At 33.5% G+C, this 22,645-nt stretch overlaps 1 protein-coding gene across 3 annotated transcripts in view; it reads right to left on the reverse strand.

The window, feature by feature from the left end:
• Positions 1-22,645, reverse strand: part of MAP4K3 (mitogen-activated protein kinase kinase kinase kinase 3) — a 130,513-nt gene that overhangs the window by 21,439 nt on the left and 86,429 nt on the right. For 2 of the 3 annotated variants that reach the window (XM_090281187.1, XM_090281186.1), the window contains 9 exons: positions 20,229-20,287; positions 14,740-14,778; positions 14,444-14,497; positions 9,600-9,642; positions 8,017-8,176; positions 7,059-7,171; positions 4,017-4,058; positions 1,862-1,946; positions 306-385 (listed from right to left, as the gene is read on the reverse strand). In XM_090281187.1, the coding sequence (XP_090137313.1) occupies positions 306-385; positions 1,862-1,946; positions 4,017-4,058; positions 7,059-7,171; positions 8,017-8,176; positions 9,600-9,642; positions 14,444-14,497; positions 14,740-14,778; positions 20,229-20,287 (675 nt within the window). Of the gene's footprint in view, positions 1-305; positions 386-1,861; positions 1,947-4,016; positions 4,059-7,058; positions 7,172-8,016; positions 8,177-9,599; positions 9,643-14,443; positions 14,498-14,739; positions 14,779-18,627; positions 18,661-20,228; positions 20,288-22,645 lie in introns of all 3 variants that reach the window. The other variant, XM_090281185.1, reaches the window with a different exon arrangement.

Raw genomic sequence — 22,645 nt, forward strand, 5'->3', positions numbered from 1 at the left:
TCCACACCCTGTTTTTCCTCTCTGTCCTCTCCGTTTCTGCCCTGACAACACTTCTTCACCCTTTAGCCATAATCTCTAGTCTCGTCTAGTTTGTGCGTCTCTTTCCTCTATTAGATCGTGAGCTTAAGGGTAAGGACTAGTACTGCGAATGTGTCCTCAGAATCTGGTAAATAGAACATGTTCTATGAAGGTTTCATGAATAAAATAGGCAGAAAATCATAGAATTAAAATTATTTCTTGTCTAGTGTCTATGTATTATTTAGTAATTTAAAAATTAAAAACAAGGAAACTACAAAATAACACACTTGTTCCATTGATGTTTCATGAAGTTCATTAAGATTCAAAGTATAAATCCCTTCTTCAGCACCAAATATCAAGTACTGATCTGAAATGACAAAAATAATTCAATTATTTCGATATATACAAAACTTTAAAAAAGAATTTATATAATCTAAAATTAAGTAAATATGTATTAACATAAAATTACTATAATTTATAAGCATTACATACTTTTTATTTTAATGCAAGTAAGTGGTTAGACACTCTAACTTAATGAACTATATGCGAATATTACCCTCAAAACAGTGAAGAAAACTTTTATGTAAAAAACGTTTTGGAGAGTGGCATACTAAGACTGACTTCTCACTCATCAGAGGGGGCTAAGGACTGGCAGAGAATCTGTAACTCCCTTTCTAAAATTCCTTTAAGAGAGGATCACGTGCAACTGACATACGGAATGTAAATCAAGAACAGCAGATACAGATTCGAAAATTTTGCAAATGGGCTATTATTATAAGCACTAACATAGAAAAAGAAAACACATAAAAAGCAAAATATCTGACTAGTGCTTAATTAAGAAATAATTAACTAAAACTTGGATACATGCTACAGTACTCGGTATCTTCCAGAATAGGGGTCCCCTAGCCCCAGGCTGTAGACCGGTACCAGTCTGTGGCCTGTTAGGAACTGGGCCGCACAGCAGAAGGTGAGTGGCAGGCAAGCGAGCGAAGCTTCCCTGCATTACGCATTACTGCCTGAGCTCTGTCACTGGTGCCAAAAAGGTTGGGGACCAATGCTCTAGAAGATACTAGAAGTTTGGCCACGGCCCTGTTGGATCTGTTTTTACAACACAAAACAACAGATCAAGATCTCCAGACCAAACTGCAGTATGCTGAGAACTTTGAATGCCACCAGCATCCTGCTCCGGCCGAGTGCTGAGGATTAGTAACTGGTAGATCAAAGGCATAGGCTTGTGGTCAGACAACTGCACTGGCTTCAAACTGCAGCTCTACCACCGAATGGCGGTGACCCTCTCTGCGTTTTATTCTCCCTACCTGTGAGATGAAAGTATCCATACTTGGATTTTTTAAGGTTTGGAAAGAATAAGTGTTGCTTTTTCTATGCATATTTTATCTAGATGGTTATTAAGGTCAGATATATACAGTCATTAGTCACTGTCTAATGGCAACTATTCTTTTATGACCCCTTTTAAGGTGAGTGATCCTCTACATTGGTCACCAGATCCTGAATCTCAACAGTGAAAAACCTTTAATAACAGCTGTGTCTAAAACACAGACAATGAATGACTGTGCTGCAGAAAAGAAAAAATTTCTGGAGGAAATTAGGGCAGCAGAGAGTATACGGTTTCACTGTATACATATGGTAACTACACAGTAAAATTTTAATGCCGTGTGTCACCTCAAACATTGTTATTAACATAGAAAAACATTTACCTTAACAAGTTTTTAAATAACAAAAAATTTTTTCAGGAAGATTCAGAATATGAATTAAATCGAATCCTTTCATGATCTCAGTTTTAAAAACAATTAGAAAGAGAACAGATAAAAACATACAGTACTACCTCTGGTATCTGGGTTTATCCATGATGTTGCACAGTGAATTTTCAAGGGACACCCATTAAAAACCTTTGAAAAACATGCACCCATCTGGAAAAATGAAAAATAACCAAATTAATATACCAAGTCATAGTCATTTGCCTTACAGTGGTGCCACAAAAGTTCCAGGAACAACAGTGATTGTCAGCTGATAAAAGATTTTACTTAAAAGTTTTTTTATTTTTCCTATCTTCTCAAATAAACAAGGCAGTAAGAACAATCAATTTGCACAATAATTTTTTTTACAAAAGTATTATTTACATGTCCATATCAAGAGCAATAGATTCCCTGGTAAGAAGGAAACCATAATAATCTCTACAAAGATGAAAAATTTTCTTATTTGGTTCCGTGAGCCCAAAATCATTGAATTTAATATTACATAGTAAAAAGAGATATGTTTGATTTAAAATTCATATATGTACTTGAATCTCACAGACCCACTTAAAAAAAAAAATAGCAATCTGATTATTTTCCCTGGGAGGATTCAATAAAAAAACTCATTTACAATTTTTTTCAGATAATACCTTAGATCCTCAAAGAGTAAAATGTTAATTTTGTAATTATTGTTCAGGTTAGAATAAATATATATTAGAAAGCTTACTCATTTAATCACTTTTACTATAAAGAACTTCGGGGGAAAAATATAAAAGTATTTGATCAGAAGAACAGCACTTTGCATGATTTTACAGCAGGAATGTTTTCTTCACAAGGGTGAGAAAATATGGGGTAGGCAAAAATAGGTTTACAGTTGTTCATATGGAAAATAATACAACAATTAATAAATAATAATACAAGAATAAACTCTGTATTGCATATTCACAACTGTAAACCTACTTCTGCCCCAATCTGTACTGAGAAAACACATCACTAGTTGACTATAATGAATTTAAAATATTAACATAAAAATAAATAAACCTTAAGATTTTCTTTTTACTCATAGAAACCCACAAACCAGTATTTTAAAGACTTTAGTATCAAAAAAAGAACAACAGCCTGGCAATACCATCAGTGGTAGAAGACTGATAAAAAATTGTTTTTATAATTTAGGGCAGAAATTTATCACTTTACTAATCCTAATAATTAAGTTATCCTTTAAGATAGTTACCAAAAGTCGTATATTAAGGTACTGCTAAAATCCCTAAAATAACCAATGACAAAATGAGGTACAAAACAAACTAGTCTCAGCATTAAGTCAATTTGTATATAGTTGGTCTTACCTAGCGTTCCATTGTTATCAGCTCTTCCCTGTGAACTGCATACCTGACATAAGAGTTTTATCTTGTAGCCAAATAAAAAATTTCATCCTTATTGTGTGTGTGTGTGTGTGTGTGTGTGTATCTGCTAGACTTGGCAGTTCTTTATATGCAAAACTTCTTTCTATGTTGTACAATAAAATAGCTGTTCAGATCTTTATACAAATTAAGAAGTAGAGTTACAAAGTAAAATGGGTAAAAAGTATAGTTGGGAGGTTAAAAATTGGTAAAGCTATGAACATCTTCTAAACTAGTTACACTGATTTTGGATTATAGATCTGTAGCAGTGAAAATGTAGTTCTCTATGTACTAACCTAAAACTACCTTGAGTTAATATCATTTTAGTCCTAGGACAGACAGCATGGTCTAATTAAAAAAAACACAAAACAGTATACTATAGGACATCCAAGTTCTTTCTAGTTGTAGGTCTCGTTAGAGTTGGGTGAAGTTTTGTGATACTGGTGACTAAAACCTTGGGGTCTCAGTTTTACTCAAGGGGCAAAACAAAGAGTTTGAGTCAGATGCCCCTTCAATGTTCCTTCTGGTTTTAAATCCCAGGTTTCTGATATTTGAAAAGAGGTTAGCCATGTGCCTTTTTCACATTTCTTCAACAATTTCTGCAAGGAAGATATTAATACATTTTGGAATAAAGAAGCTTTAAAATGTGTAATTTTATTGTAATTTTATTTTGAAGACTACTTTTCATATGTAATCAATTAATATTTAAATTACCAATCTACAGATTTTTTTCAATAATCATGGAGGTTCTTCCAAATAGTCAGACAATCTAACCAAACGTACACATACAAGCAATTATTTGCCACTGTATTTAGTTGGAAAACTCAGCATACTTGATATTTATACTTACATGTACTTTAGGTGTTGGGGGTAGACCGTTACTAATAGGCTTCTAAAAAAAGAACACATGCATCATTACACCTCTTTCATTGCTGTTTGGTGTAATAATATTGTATTTCAAACAAATGCATTAGAATACACATAAAATACATGAATACATTCTTTTTGTAAAACAAAATACTGTATATGGCCTAAGTTTCTTATAAATCATCTACAGTCCACTTATTCTTAGTACCTATGCCTCAGAAAACCAGCTTAGTGTATACCTTTCCAAACCTTTCTCAGGCAATTATATGCACTCACGTATTTGTGTATCTGTCCAGACTTTTTGGATATATTTATGGAAGTGTCTCTACAGAAAACACTGTTCTTGTGTGTGTTTAAGAACATAAGAGTCGTGCACTATTGTGCAACTTGTTCTTGCCTTAATACTGGGTCTTAGCATTTCCTATCAGTACAGAGAGATGTGGTTCATTTGTTTTAACTGCAGCACAGTAAGACTATAATTTAGCTATTCCCTAATTGTTATTGAACATTTAGGTTACTTTCAATTACTTGCTGTAACAACAATGTGGAAATGATCACCCTTGCATACAACTTACAATGCAATGTGTTCATGGTTTTTTAGGGTATACTGTGGGAAGTGAAACAACTGGAACACGGAATTTGCACCCATTACATTTTAGTGGACACTGACTGCCACAGTGTCCTTCAGAGTGCCCGTATCACAGCACACTCATCGGTGATGTAGGAGGGTCCTGCTTGCTTAGTCTCACAGACACTTAAATGTTATCAAACTGGTCAGTAAAAATGTTTTCTCATGTGTTTCTCATTAATTTGCATGCCTCTGGCTGCTAGAAAAGGTTGAGTATCTTTCTAAAAAAATGTTTACTGGTTCTCTGTACCTCCTCTTCTGTAATTGTTTTTTCATATTTTTTTTATTGTTATTGTTTTAATCTATTTGCAGGAGTTCTTTATATAATCTAGATTTAAATACTTTATTTAATATATATATTACAAATGTCCTCTCCTAGTCTGTAGATTATCTTAACCTTGTTTACAATGTGTTTTATCAAATGAAGTTTTAGATTTGAATTACTCAAATATATGAATCATTGGTCAGTATATACTAATAATTCTAAGAGAAAAAACAGCATATATGCTCTCCTACATATTTTTTCCAAGGAGCTACATTCCCTGAGTATATGAGAGTCTCCTGAAGAAGAAATCACTTTGGGAGAGATTATACTTCAATATACATTTTATGAAAGTCTAGATTTCTTTTGAAGTTAATCTTAGTAACAGCTTTTTAAGGGATAATGTTATAATTTTTTTCTCCATTTGATATAAATCAAAATTTTATAAATGCTGTAACAAAAATGAACTAAAAAGCTACAGTTAATTGATTTCATATGCATGATACAAATATTGTATTAGTACCATTTATATGAGTAACTATTAGACACTTCTGAAATTGACTATATATAAAATTTTACTTTGTAGATATGTTTATGAGCATGTACAGCCTAGTTTTACCACCAATTTCTGATAATATTTTTTCATTTGGCAAATACTTTATGTACTTATTTTTATATTTATGTTCTTAAATTATCTTCCAGCATCTATTTTAATTAGGGAGCGCTGAATGTTAAAACTGTTAAATTTAAGTACTAACAGAATTGGCTGTAAATAATATCAAGAAGCTGCACAAACAGTAATCATGTTTCAGTATATCACGGATACTGTTTATCCTATGACACAGTCAGGGAATATTTATTTCAGAATTATTAAGACTGTTAGTTTGACTAGCAGTTCCTTATACTAATGAAATAAGGTAACAGAAAAAGTGAATTAAAATGCATATATAATAAAATGTATACATCTCTCAAGGTTATTATACTGCTGCAGAGTCATTAGGCTGCATTTTTATACTGCTACATTAGCAGGGCTGCTAACATTTAAACTGATGAAAACAAAAAGGCACTGCTCAGTTGAAAAGACTTCATAAAACCCATTTCTGAAGAACATTTCACACTTTTGTTAAAAATATCATAAATTTCACAAATTACAATGGACAATCCCAGTCAAATGCCTTAATATATTATAAAAAACAATACATCATGTCCTATAGTGAAATCTTAAAAAATAGTTGAACAGATGTAATACAAAGCCTCTAGCAATGCTTACTGTGCAAAATTGTAGCCATATGCACATAAACATATTAAAGGTACTACATAAGTTTCTATAAAACTAACAATAAATATTAGTGCACACAGAAACTTCAAAAATATCTCATTTTATGGTCTCATTGGCATCTGCTGTATTTGGGATTTTAAGGATTTTTTGTTGTTTTAAGTTCTATGATGATACACAAATGTCTTCTGATGACCAAGAGTAAATTCTTTTTTTAAAAAAGAAATTGAAGAGAAAATTATTTATAAATACTAAATACTTCAAACTCCCTGATAAATATTATTTGTTTTAACAGTTATATCATGTGTTTTATCTAAAATTTATAACAAATAGCTGCTAAGGCTAATTTCATCTTTCTTGAAGTGATATCTACTAGAAAATAATCTCAATTTTTCTTCCTTGTTAGCTATTCTGAGCAAGCATAGTAATACCGCAAACTGCATAATTTACAGTAAGAACTTTATCCTAGGGCAGAAGCTACAGTTTTCCTTATCTGTCCATGTCCTTGTTTCCAAAACTTCCCGAGACTGTAAAAGGAACTTTTATGAATCAGTTCTCATCAATGGGAATAATAATAGTTATTTTCTGAACAATCACAAGAAGACGAAGTGTTCACTTGTGTGCAGGTCACCAAGTGGTCTAAATAATTCGAACAGAAAGCCATCATTCAAGTTCACCATAGCAAAGTTACTTTTTAAAAAGATTAAAGTAATCCATATCATTATAATTTATACACTAAATTACCAATATAACTAATAAAATATACAACTGCTATAGTTCGCTAATTAAAAATCGCAAAACCAACCTAACAGTGAAAAGGAAAACAAATAAAGTAGACTTCATAAATAGGAATACCTACTGGTACATCTTTCTTCTCTTTCCTTGAAGGGTTTGTACCTCTATGTTCATTCTGTTGTTGATATAATGACCCATCTCGTTCACCATTTAACTGGAAGGAGCCCACTCCATTTCCTTCAATAAGGTATGTTTAAATAGATTAAAAAAGGATTAATTTTCACTCAGAAAATTATTAAGTAGGAAAGAAAAATGTTCCTGCAACAGTGTCAGCTTTCACTTGGGATCACCCAATCAGAATACTTAGTATTGAAGTAAGAAGTCTTACACATATGCTCTTCCACTTACATCTATTTCTTTCATACAAATTTAAATTCAATTTATATTTAAGTATATATATTTGTGTTAAAAAGACAAAAAAGAAACACTGAATACATAACTATTTTCAGGAAAAGAGCAATTTAGAGTATGTTGCCAAAGAAATTTCACTTTTTAAAAAAAATTGCTTCTTTTGCATTATATGCAAGAAACTTTACAATATTAAAACAGCATCCTCTATTATTAACTTGGATGCAAATACCCAGCAAATATTGACAATTATTTTAAGAATGATTAAATGAAATAAAATAGAGGAGTCAACCAAAGTATCCTCTTCCTTTTCTAAAACAGGAGTAGCCTAGAAAACAAAACACATTTTCCTCATTTGTTCAGAGTTTAACTTCTTTTGTTGCCAAACTATAGAAAAGTGATGAATTGAGCATAAGCAATTCTCCAAAGGAGGGAAGGCTACATATGAAATGAGAAACAAGGGGCCAAATACCCCAAACTAGGCCATAGGTAATCCTGTCATAGAAACACTTCAAACCACGAGGCAAAAAGCAGAAAACATCTCTGCAGCACTTGCCTTCTTTCTTTCCTCCTCAAAGGAACTTCAGATGATCCCTTAAAAGAAAGATTTCCTCCAGTTTCTTCACAGTTATGAAAACCTATTTTACTTACTTCACCCTCCCTTGCCCCATTACCTAAAGCAATAGGCTTCTGTGGAGGTAATCTGGGAGGTGGTGGTCTAGGTGGGACTTGGGATGGTTTTGCTGGGCTCTCTGATGTGGGACATCGCTTGATTGTTCCTTGATTATCATCCTCAGTAGAATGAGTTTCCTGGGGTATGAATATGGACTTAGGCTGAAATAATACAGAAAAGGGGATCAATGATTAAACATGAAATTATTCATGTTTCATTAAATATAAAAAATATTAAGTATTTTTCTGTTATTATAAATCAGAGGCTTTCAAACTGTGATTACTAACAGTTTCAAGGTTATCCAACTATCTGATTCAGATGATCTCAATAAATATCTTAAAACTGTACATGAAAAAATTTTTGGAACCAAAAAAAAAAAAAAGAGGCCTCTTTCTGTTAATTCCTCATAGGTCTTCCCAATTGACTTGCCAAATAAAAATATTCTGGTCTTTCTTATCTCCAATTTAAGTGGGTCTCTTTTTATTTTAAACATTCAACTCCTTCCAAGGCTAATCTAAACTGTTTCTTTAAGATGACTTAATGTCTTTTATGCTAATGCCAAATCTTTCAGATCAATAAGCAGGTTTGGAGAATTTATAAATGTGTTCCTTATTAAGAAGATTACTCAACGCTTACCTCTTTTAAATTTAGATCTCTATACGTATGCTAATACAACACTAAACAAGCAAGTACAGTATTATTTACCTGTGTGAATCATGATTTTCACAAAAGTATAAAATGAAAACAAAATATAGTAATATATTGGATGCCAATACTGGTCAGACTCCAATTCTCATTTATAACACCTGATCTCAAACCTTATAACATACAGCTCATTTTATAAACAAAATGTGCTATGCATAAGCTTATAAAATAAATTTATATTACCACTACCTATATTAACTCCTTTTATCCTAAAAAATTTATCTGTTGAAATTATTTTATGAGTCTTTTGCCTGGCAAAAGGATTTTATTAATTAAAAAAATGGAAAATTACTGACCTATTTTTAAATTTATAAGTACCTTCTGAAAATCAAATACCTGTTATGATAAATCACTATTCTTTACTCATTCTCAGGACACCAGTTATTTGTAGATTGTAGATTCCAAGAAATATAAGGCTCGAGTGAAATAATACTAATCCATTAATATCTTCTTATTTAGAATAAACAACAAATGGCAAGTTGGATAATTAAAAAAGACAATAGTAATAACAATTATCTACTTATGATTTATAACTTTGCCTTGATGTTTCATTGTGAATCGCAACTGAAAATAAGCTACAGAATAACTATGAATACACTATTAAAGCCCTGGCTGCTGTGGCTCAGAGGATTGAACGTCAGCCTGCAAGCCAAATGTTGCTGGTTCGATTCCCAGTCAGGGCACATGATTAGGTTGCACATCAGGTCCCCAGTTGGGGGCGCAAGTGAGAAGCAACCACACAGTGATGTTTCTCTCCCTCTCTTTCTCCTTTCCCCTCTCTCTAAAAATAAATAAACAAAACAACAAACAAATTATTTTAAAAAATACACTATTAAACAATCATACACACACAAATTCAACAAAAACAAATCTGCCTACCTTTGGTGGTAAGGGAGGTGGAACTTTTGCTTTCATGGTTAAACTATAAAATATAAAAATTTAGAATTAAAACTTTGTATTTTACAAAATAATCACCACTAAAATATAATTAATTTTTCAAAGTCATGGAAGAAAAACTTGAATAAACAAGTGTCTTTTTTATAAGACTATGGGTGTTTTCTAAAGTATTTTGTAAAACATTCAACTTATGCTGAATAAAGTATTATTCAGCAGTAACTGAGTAGATACTTCTGGTTTCAAATACTATATAGTAATTATTACTACAATTACAATTAATATCAAACGAAAGGTAATTAATATAAAAACGTAAGTAACAATTGGTTTAGGAAAAAGCACAATGGAATAATATAAAATATATCACAGTGTAATCCATATATTTACTACTGCTCGATATGAAAGATCTCTGATGAACTTTATCAAAAGTTATACACATGCTCTATGAAATTATACACAGAATTGATGATTGAAACTAAAAATCAATTACAATTCAGGATTGTAGTTTTAAGAAAGTTCACAAAACTTAAAAGATGATAGAGCATAAATTCTGATAAGGAAACTAAGGCCCAGAGATGCAAGGTTATAGATTAGTGAGTTAGAAGGAAAAACTATGCTTCCAAAGACTGCAGAACAGGTGGTCCCACATGCATGTGTTGGGGATACAAAATGGAAGGGACGCCTTGAGAGCAAGCCGTCCCAGCCCCAGGCCAGACTGTTCAGCCCAGGGTTGCAGCACCAGGAAAGTAAAGCCTCATAACTTCTGGCTGTAAAAACCAGTGGGTGTTGGGGCAGAAGAAGAAACTGCTGGTCCATGAGAGTCTATTTAAAAAGCCAACACGGTCTTAGAACGTATGCAAACCCACCCACTCTGGGAACCACCACCAGGGCAACAACTAAAAGGGTGCCAGTTGCATATGGGAAGTGGGTAAAGTGATTGAAAATGAGGTGAGTGCCAGGCAAGCCCCAGAAGATAGGCAGCAGCACTGTCCCTTCTCTGACCCCTCCACAAAATACAGACCCACAAAGCAGTGGGGCAGGTTGCCTTCCCCTGGCGCGTACCTAAGGCTCCATTCCATACAACTTAACAGATGAGCTAAGACAGGGAGTCAAAGTAGCTCTACTTAATACATAGAAAAAAACACAGCGATGTTGCCAAATTGAGGAGACAGAGAAATATAGCCCAAATGAAAGAACAGAACAAAACCTCAGGAAAAGACCTTAACAAAACAGAAGCACCCCACCTATCAGATGCAGAGTTCAAAAAACTGGTGATAAGGATGCTCAGAGAGCTCATTGAGTTTGGCAAAAGCATAAGGGAAGAAATGAGAGCTATTCTAAGTGAAATAAAGAAAAATCCTCAGGGAACCAACAGTGAAGGCAAGGACGCTGAGGTTCAAATCAATGAACTGGAACATAAGAAAAAAAAAAAATTCAAAAAACGAGGGTAGTATAAGGAGACTCTGGGACATCTCCAAACATACCAACATCTGAATCATAACAGTGCCAGAAGGAGAAGAAGAAGAGCAAGAAATTGAAAACTTAGTTGAAAAAATAATGAAAGAAAACTTCCCTAATTTGGTGAAGGAAACAGACATGCATGCCCAGGAAGTACAAAGAGCCCCAACCAAGTTGGACCCAAAGAGGACCACCATAATTAAAATGCCAAAGGTTAAAGATAAAGAGAGGATATTAAAAGCAGCAGGAGAAAAGCAGAGTTACCTACAAAGGAATTCCTATACGACTATCAGTTGCATTCTCAGAAGAAACTTTGCAGGCAAGGAGGGACTGGCAAGAAGTATTCAAAGTGATGAAAAGCAAGGACCTACAACCTAGACTAGTCTATCCAGCAAAGCTATCATTTAGAATGGAAGGGCAGATAAAGTGCTTCCCAGACAAGGTAAAGCTAAGGGGGTTCATCATCACAAAGCCCTTATTATATAAAATGTTAAAAGGACTTATTTAAGAAAAAGAACAGAATCACAGATATGGAGATCATTTGGAGGGTTATCAGTGGGGAAGGGGAGAGGAAGAATGGGGAAAAAGGTATAAAGATTAAGGAGCATAATTGGAAGGTACAAAATAGACTGGGGAATGTTAAGAATTATAAAGGAAATAGAGAAGCCAAACAACTTATATGCACGACCCATGGACATGAACTAAGGGAGTGATTGCTGGAGGGAAGGCGGGGACCAGACAGCGGGAGGAAAAGGGGGAAAATTGGGACAACTGTAATAGCATAAATCAATAAAATACTTAAAAAATTACATTTAACCCAAAATTTTTATTCAAAATACATCAAGTGAAATTTAATCAAGCACAGAATAATCCTCTTTGTAGTTGTAGTAATAATTATAGCAGCTACTAATTACTAATTTATGATACTAAGCTATAAGATATATTTACTGTTTTTTGTTTTTTTTTTTTCTCCAAAATCTTTGTTATCATCTATGCTATGGGCTGAACTGTGTGCACCCAAATATCATCTGTTTAAGCCCTAAACCCCCAATGTGACTGTCTTTGGACATAGGGCTTCTAGAAGGTAATTACGGTGAATGAGGTCACAGGGTGGGGTCTGGATCCAATAAGATCGGTGGCCTTTACAAGAACAGGAAAAGATCTCTCTCTGCACACACCAGAAAATACCATGGGATGACACAACCAAGAAGGCAGCTGTCTACAGCCAGGAAGAGGACCCTCAGCAGGAACTGAATCAGTGGGTACCTTATCTTAAACATCTAATCTCCAGAACTGTGACAAATTTCTGTTCAAATCACTCAGTCTATAGTATTTTGCTATGGCAGCTTGAGCTAAAGAGAGATTTTGGTGCCAAAAAGTGAGGTGCTTCTGTAACATCCACCTGAAAACATGGAGACAGTTTTGAAACTGGGTAATGGGTAGAAGCTGAAAGAGTTCTGCGGTGCATGCTGGAAATACGGATGCTAAGAGTGATTCTGGTTACAGTACAGAAAGAAAAGAGGCGAGCTGATGAGGAAGTGTCCATTTTAGAGAATAAATAAATAATCATCAACAGAATGTTGGTAGAAGTATAGATCTTGAAGGCCATTTTGGTCAAGGTTTTCAATGGAAATGATGAACATGTTACTGGAAACTGGAGGAAAGGTGATCCTTATAAAGAGTCAGAAAACTTCACTGAAAATGTTCTGGTGTTTTGTGGAAAAGTAAAACTTGAAAATGACCAAATTGTATATTTAGCTGAGATTTATTTCTAAGCAAAGTGCTGAAGGAGTGACTTGGTTCTTTCTGACTGCTTATAATAAAATAAGATGAAGGAGATGAATTGAAAAACAAATTGCTAATAAGCAAAAAGGAACCAGCACTTGAAATTGGAAAAATTCTCAGCCTATCCATACTAGTTCAGAAATGGATGGCACTAGAGAGCTCATTTTGAAGAGAGCACCAAGGGTGTGGCTGGGCTATCACTCGATAGGGAATTTATGGGATTATACCAGCACAAACATGAACAGTCTGAACTGAAGGGAACGGATATAAGACAAAAAATAAAGGAAGGTGGATGGAATCTTTGGATTTCACAGGACAGGATGACAGGTATCCGAACATGCGCTATCTTTTAAAAAGAGGGAGATATAATTCTAAAGGTGACCTGTAGATCATTAGATCTAAATCAAATTGATTTATAATACTTAGATAAGTCTTTGACTTTAGAGTTGATACTGGAAAGAGTTAAGCTTTTAGGGTCATTGGGATGGAATGACAGTACCTGTATTTTGCATGTGTTAAGGGCATAAATTTGGGAGATGAGGGGCAATGCTATGGACTAGATTGTCGTCGTCGGCAGCCGTCCGTCTCGAGAGACGATGGTGTAGCTTCTTCAGAGTCTATCTGCACCGCCAAGAATGGCTGTGCAGTCCGACTCGGGAGTGACATGGTATCTGTCTCCTCCCGTGTTGAATCGACATCTTGCGATGACGCTGAAGCTACAGAGCCTGGGCAGGGTAATATGGAGGGTCTGCTGTTGCCCATGCAGCAGACCCCCCCTCTCTTCGCAGCTGAAGGGTCCAAGGGAAAGACGGAGTCGATACAGCTTGGGTTCAGGTGCGCCGCAGGAGTTGCCGGTGTTGACTACAACGTCAAACCGCCTTAGGGACTCCGGCTCCGGATTTTCTGTCGGGGTTTACTCCCTTAGCCTTTCCCCTGAAGAGGTATGCCGCAAGGCAGCGGAGGTTTTTTGGAGTCAGAGTTTTCCTTCTCTGATGTACCCTGACTGGAAGATCGAACCAGCGACACTTAGCTCGCAGGCCGACGCTCAATCCACTGAGCTAAACCAGCTAGATTGTATCCCCTCAAAATTGTATGTTGAGGTCCTGATTCTGATGTTATAGTATTTGGTGATAGTGCTTTTGGGAAGTAATGAAGGTTAAAAGATCTTAAGAGTAAAGTGCTAATAGAATAGGATTAGTGACTTTACAGGAAGAGGGAAAGAGACTCTTCTCTCTGCATGTGCACACTGAGAGGAGTCCATTTGAGGACACAGTGACAAGGCAGCTGTCTGCAATCCTGGAAGAAAGCTCTAACCAGGAACTAAGCTAGCCAGCAGCTTGAGGTTAAACTTCCCATCCGCCAGAATGGTGGGAAATAAATTGCTGTTTAAACCACCAGTCTACAGTATTTTGTTAAGGATGATGGAGCTGACCAATACAACTAGAATAGAAAAAAGGAAAGAAACTGCACTAGAACCCATGATACTATGTTACTAATGATATTAAAATTACTGTCAATACTAAGCTGTCAGACTTATGAAATAGGTCAAATGATGTTTCTTTTACTAAGACCGAAACAAAACTTACTGTTTAGATTCATCATCATCCCCTTCATCATCATCTAAATGTGCCACATGCCCTCTAAAGATAAAGAAGGATAATTCCATTGTTACTAAGTGAACTTGACCAGAACAGCTTAAGAAGAAATTTTAGAAAACACAGGATGGGCTACAGCAAGACAGAATTTTATTTCTACATCTTTACAGAATTCAGAATTAAACCAACAACAAACTGATCTTAAAGCTACAAGACAGAGAAAGAGACAAAAAGACTTTACTCATCTGTCACAAAGTATTTTAGGTTTAATCAAAAAGTAAAATTACCGCTGATGTAATTCTTCTTCAACAGATTTCAGAAGACTCCTTTAAAAAAAAATGAATTACGTAAGCAATAAGTATGTATTTTCATCACTTTAACTGCACCCATTAATTTTTAAGTTACTTTACTATTTACTAAAAATTTGCTACAATAATCTCTATACCATAAAACATCAAGTTATATTTAACGAGCTAACTGTATCTTCTGTTACTAATGTTTTTATATATGTATTTTAAATGAGAAAAATAGATCCTAACATTTACTGAAAAATACCAATTCAAACAGAGGACAATCCATCACGAAACGTCACAACAGAACTGACAAAACAATAATTGAAGGGTCATAATCAGGGGCTTCTAGGATTCAGATTTTACCAGGAATAATTACCTGACACCTGAAATTACATTTTCTTTTTCTTAAAATAAGGACGGTGACACACTTTAAAATAACATCATGCTCTCAGGCAATCCTACAAAATGAAACTCAGCATGTTGGATCTCTCTGCAAAAGCATGCATGCATGTGATGTGAATACATGAATGTAGCAGCACTTTGCTTGCACAGAAGACACTCACTTACCTGAAGCATCTGCTCTCCAGTGGTGTACGGGCAAACACATTTACACTTTTGGGGGACTAAGCCTGTATCAGACCAGGTGTGAGGATTTCCCCATTAAGAGCAATTTATAAAACTGATATTCAGAAATGTAAGAGACAACTCATGGCATTCTTGAATCCCTTACTTCTTTTAACTGCAAGTTCATGCAGCATGCCTCCTATATTATATTCTCCAAGCATACAGACTCAATAGTCTTCTTAAAACTAATGAGGTAGAGAGAAATATGGTCACCGAGGTAAAAGTACTCAGCAGAAAATTTACTTTCCTCAAAAGGTGAAAGGTAGTACCTTCCAATCATTCCCCCCCACCCCTATATATAGTGGAAGAAAAGCGACCTTAGGATTATCAGAACATAAAACCAAAGTAAGTGAAAGGTATGGTTAGCTGGTATAAGCAAATAACTGAATAGATTTTAGTCATCAAATTTTAATTGGGTCAGCTTAATAACAACCTAAGTATTAAAAATTACAGTTCTAAATCTGGATCCTATTTTGCAGTTAATAAAATGGAGGTACTTCAGTCAAATGTTTTACGTTATTCACAAAGCTCTTTTAGGTCTACCTTTAGGAAGGGAGGAGCTTCTCTGCCTAAAGGCAGTTTAACAAAATGATTACAGGTTGTGAAGTAAAGACAGCCTGAATCTGAATCCTGTCACTGCCACTGTAAGCTATGTGGCCTTGAATAAGTCACTTTGATTTCCCTGTGCTTCAGTTTCCATATCAGTAAAGTGGGAATTATAATAGTACTTAATGTCAAAGTGTTTATATATCTGCAGATATACTGAATTAATATAGGTAAAATGCTTAGAATAGTAATTTAGAACATAGTAAGTACTCAATGAGTGTTTTCTTTATTATTAACTAAATAATACACTAGCAATTCTCAAAATGTGGTCTGGTGATCCTGGCGTCTTAGTCTACTGTAGGAGTTCTGTAAGGTCATAACTATTTTCATAATACTAAAGTATTTATTTACATTTTCACTCTTGTTCTTTCACTGAGAAGGGAACTCTAGAGTTTTCCAGACTGTAAGAAGCATGATATCACAACAGATTAGTAGCAGACATGAGAAACCAGCTGTCTTCTACTAAGCCAGATATTATAAAGATTTGACAAAAAAGAAAATCAAACACTGCACTTTTCTTATTAATACGTTATTTGAGAAAAAAAGAAAGCTATTCCTGATAAAAAATATTTTTTGGGCCTCAGTAAAAAGTTTGTTGTATTACACTAACCTATATAAAGGCTCTTTTTGCAATTATTTGCTGCTTCTAAGTCTCATGAGAGGAATCAAGTGGTATTAGAAGGGAGGTACCCTAAAGAGGTGATTTGAATTGGGACTAAATAGTAAAAAAAAAAAAAAAAAAAAAAAAAGTACACAAAAATGTTATTTATAATAACATGTAATGAGTATATATTATTTTAATTAAATATTTCAGAAAGTTCTCCGTTTAAATTTCTAATAATAGAAATATTGATAGTTATAACCTATATAAACAAAAACTAATTAAAAGTCCTTGATAGTTTTTTAAGATGGTAAAGGGATCCTGAAACTGAAAGTTTAAGAAGCGCTGCTTTAAACTATTTTACTAAATTAAACATAGTATCTTTCAACTATACAGTAGGCTTCCATATCATTTTAGAAGATGTGAAAAGAAAAACATTTTCTTGAGCATATGAGAATATTTTTTGAAGCATTTCTTTTTCCAGTAAGGAATACTGGGGTTTGAGAACAATCTAGTTAATGTGTTATGTGAACTTATATGGATTTCACATTTCAAAAAGGATTCCTGGGAATACTAGGTTCTCTAAGAATAAGAGAGAAAGGCTGAATAAGAGAACATGAAAAAGCAGCTAGTCTATGGCTAGGGACATATATATATGTGTGTGTGTGTATATATATGTATGTATTGATTTATTTGTAAATCTAATATATGTTAAGATTGTTTTGTTAATAAAGTAAAGAATTCATTAAGTATTAATTCAAAGTACAATATATGATTTGCATTTCAGGCTTTATGAAAGAGAAACTAAAACATGGCTAAATTTGCTAAAATGTCCATTTACAGTAAATACTATATCTTGAGAGCACTGGAGAAAAAAGATGTAATGCTGATTTAATCTCCAAAACTGGGTGCTATACAATAAACAATGTCACTATTCACTAGTCTACTTGAATTCTTCTATTATTGAATTTTTAGAAAGTAATGAACAAAACAAGAATTATTCCCTCAGATACTGAATTATTACATCAACCTGAAATGATTTAAAAATTTGAATGAGAAGATTAAAAATGGGACAATATGCAAACAGATTTAACTGATGAAGTGAAGAAACTGATGTGATGAGGTGAAGGGAAAAAGAAAACACTGCCAAAATATTTAGCATATTTGAATTAACTAAGGAATCCCTATTGATGGTTACTAAAGTCTTTCAAAATTGCCTAACTGCCTCAAAACAATCTACAAAGTACTGCCCTGATTATATCTGAAAACAAAATAAAGAGATTCTGTGTTTCTCTAAAACTGAAGAGCAATTTTATTCACTTATATTCACTTGATCTTACAATCAACAAATATTTATTGAGTGAATATTACAAAGAAGGGCAACTCGTAAGTATTTACTCAACCCTAAATATGCTAAATGCTTTACAATGATCACTCCATTTCGCCCCGAAGCAGGTACTGTTGTAATCCCCATTTTACTAGAGAAATTGAGGTAAGTTTCTCAAAGTCTCCTAGCTTACAGAAAGACAGTGTTGACATTTGCTAGTATTACACTCAATTGTGCCAGAAATTATGTAATTCAATCTACTGTTTTCATTATTATTTGGGTCCTTAAAAGATGACCTTTAGAATATTTTGCTCTACATTAAAAAAAAAAATCAGAAATAATTTAGAGCTTTCTTAAAAATAATATTTTGTTGGTTTTATATGGTCAGAAAAATTGCCCCCCCCAATAACAGAATTCAAAAGAAAAGAAAACCCCTCAGTAAGTCAAAATAGATATGATTTTATTAAACAAAACAAAACAAAAAAACTATCATATAGTTCCTGCATGGTCTGGAATAGGTAGAAACCCTAAAATGGAAATCTGTCTGCCTGGTCACCTATGGAGAAAGCAGGAAATCCTGTGAGTTTTAGAACACTGCCTAGTCACAAGAATAAAGCAGACATATCAGTGCAGTAAGAGAAGTGCTACATCCACGCTCATGTCACATGCATGTATACACCTGTACATGAAACATAGCCAAAGGTCAAACTTTTGGCCAACCTACCTTACCAGTGATTCGTTATATAGAATACAGTTCCTTAAGCAGGGATCCAATTAATCAAAAAATGAAGGTTGGGCAAATTATTAACATTTTATCTAGCCCAAGTACCCATATACTATGGAAATATCTAACAGATATCATAAAATGGGAACTAAGGAATCTGGAAAAGCAGTTAGAGATGGGTCATTTTATTCTATTTTCTGTATTTTTGCAATCATGTCATTTAAAACTACATTTAAAAAGAACCAAAAAGAGGTAAATGAAGTATTTTTCCAAATTATCCAGTCTCTTAAAATATACTGAAATTTTCTAACAAGAACCTTAAAACCAGTGGCCCAAATTTAGACAAAATAATATTAAAAATATATAAATTTTTTATTTGCTAATCAGGTATGAGATATTTTCCTTTGTCAACAAATCAGGACAAACTATAAATAGTAATTAGTTATTATTTAGACAGAATTTCCTTTTTATACCAGAAAAAATTTACATTTATTTTCCATTTTAGGAAATATAAAATAAAGTTACTATTACTACTACTAATAAAAACACCTCACAGTATTTAACCGAAGTTTGGTTTAAATCAAAACTAATGCATTCCTCTAGGTTGTCATTCAAAGTCCTTTCTCTGTGTTGAAAAAGATTTATATTTAAATGATTTATTTTAAGACACTATTTTGCACTACAATCACTAAATCTTAACTACTTGTCTTTAGTCAATCTTTGTCAACTGTGTAATAAAAATATGGGTGTGTATGTCTCAACTCTCTAATGTAACTGAAATTATATTTTAAAATTTTAATTTGTTTTGATTACTAAAATATCTACATTGCTGGGAGATTTTTGGCAACTTAAATAATATCTCCTTATAAATTAGCTTTTTGGTGGCAGGAGGAAATCAAACCGTTTTACTGAGGGTCTTTTGGGGAGGGCTGAAGAGCTGGGAGGACAATAGAGAACCTGTGGGGAAATAGCAGAGTGCTGCCCCCATGGCTCACTAACCTACAGGCCTTTGAACAACTGAAGTGGTCACACCCTGTAAGCTGCCTTTTCACCACTGTCCTGGACCACCTACACAGTGTGTGGTGCAGAGCAGAGCTTCATAACTGTTGGATTTATTTCCTGCATAAATTGATAACTTTTAAGACATTAGACACATTTTAACTGCTATTCACTTTTTAAAAGACTCTTACCAGCTAAAAAATTAAGGTTTCTAAACAGTGTGAATATTGCCAGCTGTTTTCAGAGGCCAACACATCTAAGAGACATACCAAAGCAAGTTTTGCAAGGAATAAACAGGTCAACTTTAAAAATAAAAGAAATAAATGGCTCAAACTTATTTTCACGTTCAGTTGGAATATACTTAAGTTTTCTCTAACAATTACAATATAAAAGTAGCTTGATATAAAAGGTTTGAGGTGACTATCCCCATTATAACAATTATTGATTAAATGATTAGCAAGGTAGCAGTAAGAAAAGTTAAAAGTATATTATAAAATATATCTACCAGACTATTTTTACTACTGTGATTATTAAAATATAATATTTTAAGGCAACTTAATTATTCCTAAATTTAAATTTAATTTTAAAAGACCTTTACTTACTTGTTTGCACCTAAAATGTAACCACCTTGGTGTCCTTGTCCATATTCTAGTTGTAGATCCTAACAATATAAAATAAAACATTTAGTAAAATAGTATATCACAAACCATGACACACTAATATACATTAGTTTTAAAAGAGAAACCCCAGACTTCAAATAAATCTGTATTGCTATATGTTCTTAGAAAAGAAGGCATGATAGGACTTCCTACAATAAAAGATAAGTTCAGTATTTTTCTGAGCATTCATTTAAATAACATGCAAGTTTCATGTAAGGTTATTGTCATTGTATTAACATTTGTAAAGTTAGTTTTTAGTAAGCAAAAAGCTCAAATAAAGTATTTATTCTTAGGCTATAAGCAAACAAAAATGATTACAGAAGAGAACAAGCAACAAAAATCTTGGTCTTTGTATGTAATAGCTGCAATAATTATATATACACACATTCACATATTTCTACTACTGCTTTATGCAGGTAAATTTTTTTAAAAGAAATAAAATAAAATGCTCTTTTAAAATAAATTGTATATGAAGACTTGCAAAAGTTTATAAATTGTATGTTAGGACTTTTGATATATTTTTAAAGTATCAGTAGCAAAACTTCAGTATTATTATGGCAGTTCCTCAACTATTTAAACATTCCCACTAAATGTTGCACGTTGTGAAGTTAAAAACTGAAATTTAAAGGGACAAATAATATATATGTGCTCGACTCAAACACCTTCTTGAATTTAAAAAAAAGTGCGTTCCAACAACCATGAAAAGTAGTTTCCTTTTCTGTCCCCCTTCTTAGAGCCACTGTATTTCAAGCACTATTTTAACAATAAAGAGGGAATACTTAACACTTCAAATGAAGTTTATTTTCATCAGAATAAAGTGTACTTAGAGTGCTTTCTAATGTTACAAGATAGTGTCAGATCCAAGATTAGAACTTAATGCAAAAATTACCACCTTGGAGCAAACAGCCTTCCAAGACTGTCCAGGAAAATAGCGACAACCATCTCCAAGTCTCCACAGCATTTAACACTTAGTTCTCCTCTAGTACTTACTCTGCATTTTAATTAACTTATTTACAAGTCTATAAAAATAGTTGCCAGGCTGTGTGCTTCTCAAACAAAGGGAAATTGTTAAATCTATCTTTCTTCCCCACAGCCCAGGGCCTAGCATAATACCTAGCTCACATTAACTAGGCCCTAAATAAATGCTTGTTCAAATGCCATTTGTTTATTTTTCTACAAATAGATAACTAATACTTCAGCTTCATTAATATACATGAATTCTAGATCACATACTACTAAGCCTAGAAATAAAAGGATTCTAAGCAATACACTACATTCAAGTGAAAAGCTCTTTAATATTTATTTATCAGAAGACCTGTCAAAAAATGTCTGGTGAAAATCAAAATCAAAAACCTGGTTTAGACAAGGTTTAAATTTTGTCTTCAATATTTGTGTTCTTCCATGCAAGAACCAGTGAGAGAAAAGATAATACAACACAAACACGACATCAGTCAACTGTAACACTGGTATCACATAAAATGCCAATAACAAAGGGATACCTTTTAATTTATAATGATATATCTTGATAGGATAAATTCACTGATATCCTGCCACACAATTATTATGCGGAACAATTTAAGTGGTCATGACTTTATACAGAACCTTTAAACTTTGATATTCAGTAAACAGAAGTACTATCTCAATGAATACACTTTGAAATTCAAGTATGTTTTCTTTAGCTGTAGATAACCGGGCCGTCTACCAGACCAGAAATCTCTTTAGCCAATAAATCTCTTACATGTTTAATGAAACGACAGCTTTCAAAAGCATATATTTGTGCAGAGTGCTCATAGTTTCTGTTCCTTAAACATAGATGTGACAATTACCAGGTTGATGATAATGATTTTTAAGAGAGGAGTCTAAAAAAACTAACATAATATTTTAATAGAAAATTGAGTACAGGAACGTATTTAGAATAACATTTATGTTGGGGAGAAAATGTAGATCGATCCAAGTTTGACGATTAAATGTGCCATGTGTGAAGCCCTACCAGGAAAGCTAACATTGAAGAGGGCTTATTCTTTATTAACTCCTTCTCTGTAAACCAAGTTGTGTTTCAACAACCAAGTAAAAGAATTACACTAAGTCCTTCTAATAAGTATCTAATCTCATTTAATTCAGCTATTATTTACCAACCACCTAATATTATATGACAAAAATTGAGACAGTAAATCAAGACAAGAAAAATTAAAAGAAATAAAAAGGAGAAAAGAAACATGAAACCTAGGCAAAGTTAGTAGTCATTTATGTATCTTTAAGGCAGTCTCAGAAAAAACTCATCTAAACTCCTTTTTAAAAGGACCTGGAAGCTATTCTTTTAACATAAAACACTACCAAAATTATACTTGAAAAAAATATCA

The sequence above is a fragment of the Furipterus horrens genome, unplaced genomic scaffold, assembly GCF_987537825.1.
Source record: "Furipterus horrens unplaced genomic scaffold, mFurHor1.1.pri manual_scaffold_6, whole genome shotgun sequence".
NCBI classification, from domain to species: domain Eukaryota; kingdom Metazoa; phylum Chordata; class Mammalia; order Chiroptera; family Furipteridae; genus Furipterus; species Furipterus horrens.